Genomic DNA, 5,131 nt, shown 5'->3' on the forward strand with positions numbered 1-5,131 from the left:
AAACTGCCCAGACTCCCGGTCCTGTGGGGAAAACGCCCCCGAACTAGAAGGGAGTTTTCACACACAACAGCGAAGTTTCCCAGCCCTGAGACCTGAAGAAGTTAGTGCTCGCTACGGCAATTAGCATCGCCCCCAGCCACAACCACCTCACCTCAAAACAAAAGCGGAGGACCACTTTTTCTTTTGTCTTTTAAAGCAATAATGACCCTCAGCATTTCAATATTAAATCTCCTTTCACAATGGATCTGGCGTGATGTGAAAAATAATTTCAAGGAGGAGGTATATGTAAAGCAGCTTCTCAAGCATACTCAGATTTGTGAGAGGCACTGTAAAATTAGTCTGATAAAAACAATTAAACAATTTTCTAAAAAAAGAGCTAATGTCTTTCACTTACTTTCCTCTGATGGTGCATTTTAAAAAGCATGAAACAGAACAACTTACCCATTGGAATGCCTCAAAGCTGCTCTCGGTATGTGCTAAAATTTACGTTCGTTGTACGTTCACTTTCCTCTGAAACTCTGGAGAACAACTCATGCCATATGAGTTCGAAGTAAATCATTGACTGTAACGATGGACTTACAAAGAAGAAAAACAACTGGCTGACCTAAGGTAGAATGATTTTCTGGAGTTTATTAATACCATTTAAAATATTACAGATAAAAATCAATTACATTTCATGCATTTAAAATGCAAATCTAAAATGTTCCAGCGAAGGGCTTTTCATTTCAATGTGAAATATCCAAATTATTTCAACATTACAATGAGACAATTAGTTTGCAGCATTGCAAACCGCTAATGTAGTGTCAGGAGTGTTTATTAACATTTATCAATATTATTTTCAGGAAATACACATAGGCCAACGTTAGTTCAGTTTCACTTGGACAGTTTATTTAATACATGGGTTGTGGCAAACCCACTTTATGAAATATAGGAGAACTCTCACCGTAACTATACCTGAACTGCCAGCAAATGCAAATAAGTACATGCTCATTAAATTAAATGTCATTCAACATTTATCAAATATTGTTTGCTTAATTACAGTTGTATGCCTAACTAAATTAATATTCAAGCAAAACCTATATCTTGAAGAGTGATTTGATGCACACTTCAAGAAAGGAGTTCAGAAAAAAAAAATGCAGTGAACCAGGACTGCAACAAGAATGTTTTCTCGTGACAGGAAAAGAAATAAAAATTAAAAAGAAAAATAAGCTCAAGTGTACTTCAATATATTTTCAAATATTTACTGGAAGTAATTTACAAGAAAAATACTATACAAAATCGTCTCCTGGACAACTGCACCTCACACCAATACATTGGTGGAGTTTTATTTGATTGTTAGCTAATCTAGAACGATTTCCCAGTGGTACAAACCTATAAGTTCAGACGCATTTTACAAATATTTAATTCTCCTATTCCCCCCCGGCCTCCCTTTTTTGGCATTGGAAATACATCTTCGCTTGAAACCCACGGTTCTTCTTCATCTGTCTCAAGTTAAAAAAAAAAAAATATACGACTTTCAACCTAATTATTTTCAACGTATTTCGCGATTCCTGCTCAAATGAGAATTATAGAAATATGCTGGCAAACGCAGTGAAATTCGGACTCGAGGAGGTAAACGATTTGTTAAAATTGAAAAAAAAAATAATAAAGGGGGAAGGGAAATAAGCACACTGCCGCTCCGGTCCCGGGGAGCAGACGGGTTCCGAGCAGGTACCGGGATGAGAGCAGGTGCGAGCGTCAGCTCGGCGCTGCGCGGGGCACGGAGCGCGGCTGGCGGCGCTGCCGTCGGAGGCCCCGCCGCGGAGCAGCCCCGGCCCGCCCGCCCGCCCCGCCGGGGCACCGCGGCTCCACCGGCGCCAGTGGCGGAGGGAGGGAGCACGGGACGGTTTCCAGCAGCAAAGCGAGAGGGGACGTGGGTGTTTTTTCCGCTCTAAAAGCGACACGAGGCGGGGGGGGGGGGTCTCAAGGCGAGGGGGAAAAGAGGCTGCGGCGGGGCCGCCCCATGGGGGGTCGCGGCTCTCCGCCCTTGCCGAGCCGCTCCCCTGCCCCCGTCGCGGGGATTGCGCGGCCCGGCCGCACCTCCTGCCCCGTGCGGGGCTCCGGGAGGGCAGCGGAGCGGCCGCGGGGCTGAGCGCTGTTCTTGCGGAGCCGTGGCAGCTACTTACGTGTCCGCGTCCCCGCCGCAGGGCTGCGCGCTCGGGGGGCTGCGGGACTGGGGGGCGCGACGGCCCCGAGCCTCCGCCCGTCACTCCAGGCCGTTGCGGTGGCCGGGCTCGGGGGGCGGCAGCAGCTCTGGGGAGTGGCAGGGCGGACTGCCGGCCGCGCTGTGCTCGCTGTCGGTGTCGCTGCCCTTCTTGCCGCCGGGGCCGCCGCCGCCGCCGGGGCCGCCGCCGCCGGGGCCCCCGGCGCCTCCGGGGCCGCTGTGGGTCTTGACGTGCTTGCTGAGGTGGTCGCTGCGCATGAAGCGCTTGTTGCAGACGGGGCAGGCGAAGCGCTTCTCGCCCGTGTGGGTCCGCAGGTGCCGCTGCAGCTCGTCGGAGCGGGTGAAGCGCTTGCCGCAGAAGAGCCAGTTGCAGACGAAGGGCCGCTCGCCCGTGTGCCAGCGCAGGTGCGCCTTCAGGTGCGAGGTTTTGCCGTAGACCTTGCCGCAGCCGGGGATGTGGCAGCTGTGCAGCCCCTTGCGGCGCAGGCTGGCCCCCGCCGGCCCCAGCCGCTCGGCCTCCTGGCAGTTGGGGCAGTCGCAGGTGGCGCGCCCCGAGTAGCGGCGGGCGGAGGAGCGCGGCGAAGCGGCCAGCGGCGCGGCGGGGCCGCCGCCCAGCATGGAGCCCCCGGCGCCGGCCAGCGGCGAGGGGGCCGAGTCCGGGTAGGAGCCGGGCAGCACCGGCTTAAATCCGTCCATGAGATGCTGCCCGGCGGGGCTGAGGAGGTGCGAGGAGGCGCCGCTGCTGAAGGCCGAGTGGCCCAGGCCCGAGTAATCCGAGTTGTAGCCGCCCAGTGGCGAGTGGAGCGAGGTCTGGAGTCCGCCGGGCGCCGGGTGCAGCGAGCCGGGCAGCGCGGCCGCACCGTTGGGGCTCTGCACGTCGATCCAGCCGGCGCCCACGTCCCACCAGCTGGAGGCGCCCGCTGAGCCAACCTCGCCGGCGCCGAGCCCCGGGTGCGAGGGCTTGAACCAGGACTCGTAGGGGTGCGCCATTCCCACCCGCGGGTAGATGCCCTGCAGCCCCTCCACCGACGTGTGCACCTTGGAGATGAAGACGGGCTGGTGCGCCGCCGCCTCCTGTCCTGCCGCTCCACCGCCGCCGCCTCCGCCGCCGCCGCCGCCGCCGGCGCTGCCCGGCGCCTGGAAGACGGAGTAGTCGTTGGCGAAGGGCGAGCTGGCGGCCGCCGCGCTGCTGGAGGTGAGGGAGAAGGCGCTGGAGCCCGGCGAGCCGCCGCAGCTGAACGAGTCCGAGACGAGGGCGGCCGCCGCCGCCGCTGCTGCCGCCGCCGCCGCCGAGGAGCCGTTCCGCGCCGCGCCCGCCACGCCGAAGCCCGGGAGGCCGGAGCCCACGGCGCCGCAGCTGCCCGCCGAGGCTGAGGAGGAGGAGCGTTTCCAGGGGTGGAAGCCTTTGCCGAAGGAGGACGCGCTGTCCGAAAGGGCGGACGGCGAGGGGCTGGGGCTGCCGATCTTGTTGCAGGTCGCGGCGAGCATGGCCAGCGGCGTGGAGCCTACCCGCGGTTCCTCCTGCGGGCACAGAGGGGAGAGGGCCGTCCCGCCGGCGTCAGGGATGGAGCGGCCCCGCGCCGCCGCTCCGCGCCCCGCGTTCCGCGCCCGGCACCGCTCCGCCGCCCGGCCCCGCTCCGCTGCGCTCCGCCGCCCGGCCCCGGGCGCAAAGTTTCGCGGCTCCCGCGGGAGGATCCCTTCGCTGGGGCCGGCACCGCAGTTCTGCCTCCAAACGCCTACCGGGGCTTTTTTTCACCATCCAACTCCCCTCCCCCGAAAGAGCTCAGGAAGGGTTAAAAAGGGGGAAGAAAAAAAGAGAGGGGAAAAAAGTTGCGTCTGTTACCGTAGCTTCAAAGATGCCCCCGGCACGGCGGCAGCTACGTTTCAGCCTGCTCCCTTTCCCCGGGACGTGTCTGGTCCCCGTCCCTCAGGCCAGTAAGGCCTGAGATTTCTGTATTCTTAAATACAGAATCGCAGGACTATCAAATTACTGCCTTTTTTTTTTTTTAAGGGTCCTTTAAATCAGGCTAATTTACGTAGCAACGATAATGAAATACATATATAAATTTAACATATGTAAATATGTATGCACACACGAGTTGAACGTACCTGCTAGACACGGTGGGTTGTGTTATTTTAAAGGGAAATAAAAAGCCACAATCTGTTGCAAAATTTTTTTAAAATTGCACGCAAAAAAAACCCGATAGTGCTGGGTTTGGGATTATTTTTTTGTTTGTTGTTTTTTTTTTCTTCCAGCAGTCACATGTAAAGAAGAAAAGCCACTTCTTCGGGGGCACAGGAACAGCACAGCCCGGGCACTGTAGGTTGTTTCTACAAATGCCCTTAAAACCTTTTCTTGCTCACTGAAAAGTGACTCTGCCCCCTTTTCCCCCTCTCACTCTTTCTTTTCACCTAAATTCACTTGTACTTAAGCTAAAAAAAAAAAAAAAAAAGAAAAAAAAAAAAAAGAAAAAAAAGAAAAAAGAAAAAAACCCAGGCTGAATAGAGGAGACTGATAGCCCCGGTCAAGACAGGGGTTATTTTAACCCCCTCCAATCGACAATAAAAAGAAACCAATTAAACCAGCAAGAGAAAAAAATCCTTAGACTCACCCCTAGAAGTGAAGTTGCCATCACACAAAAGTGCCCTCCTCTCAGAGGATCTTTTTTATATTGATAAATCAGAGGCAGTGTTTTTTTTAGAGGTGTGCAATACAATGATCAGTTCCGCCCATTCCACCACAATTGTAGCTCCCTCGCCGGCTTTGAAGTGCCGCTGAGCCCCCGCCAGCCAATCCCCGCCACCGCCGCCTCGCTCGCCGACGTGACTGCGTGAAGTCAGCAGCGCCGTCGAGCCCGGCCGTCGAGCCCCGCCGGCGCTGATGACCTCACGCACTCACGTCGGCGAGCGGCGCGGGCTGCGGTCCCG

General features: G+C 56.0%; 1 protein-coding gene across 1 annotated transcript; it reads right to left on the bottom strand.

Moving 5' to 3' along the window:
- Nucleotides 1–615: 615 nt before the first annotated feature.
- Nucleotides 616–4,923, bottom strand: SP8 (Sp8 transcription factor). The gene is made up of 2 exons (XM_038128260.1): nucleotides 4,816–4,923; nucleotides 616–3,724 (listed from the first exon to the last, which is right to left on the bottom strand). The coding sequence occupies exons 1-2, from the start codon at nucleotides 4,834–4,836 to the stop codon at nucleotides 2,246–2,248; spliced, it is 1,500 nt and encodes a 499-aa protein (XP_037984188.1). The 5' UTR covers nucleotides 4,837–4,923; the 3' UTR covers nucleotides 616–2,245.
- Between the last annotated feature and the right edge of the window lie 208 nt (nucleotides 4,924–5,131).

The sequence above is a fragment of the Motacilla alba genome, chromosome 2, assembly GCF_015832195.1.
Source record: "Motacilla alba alba isolate MOTALB_02 chromosome 2, Motacilla_alba_V1.0_pri, whole genome shotgun sequence".
Lineage (NCBI taxonomy): Eukaryota > Metazoa > Chordata > Aves > Passeriformes > Motacillidae > Motacilla > Motacilla alba.

Coding starts and splice junctions, on each gene's coding strand:
- SP8 (XM_038128260.1), bottom strand. CDS start 4,836: ATGGCAACTTCACTTCTAGGG. Junction 3,725..4,815: donor TGGCAACTTCACTTCTAGGG/GTGAGTCTAAGG, acceptor CTGTGCCCGCAG/GAGGAACCGCGGGTAGGCTC.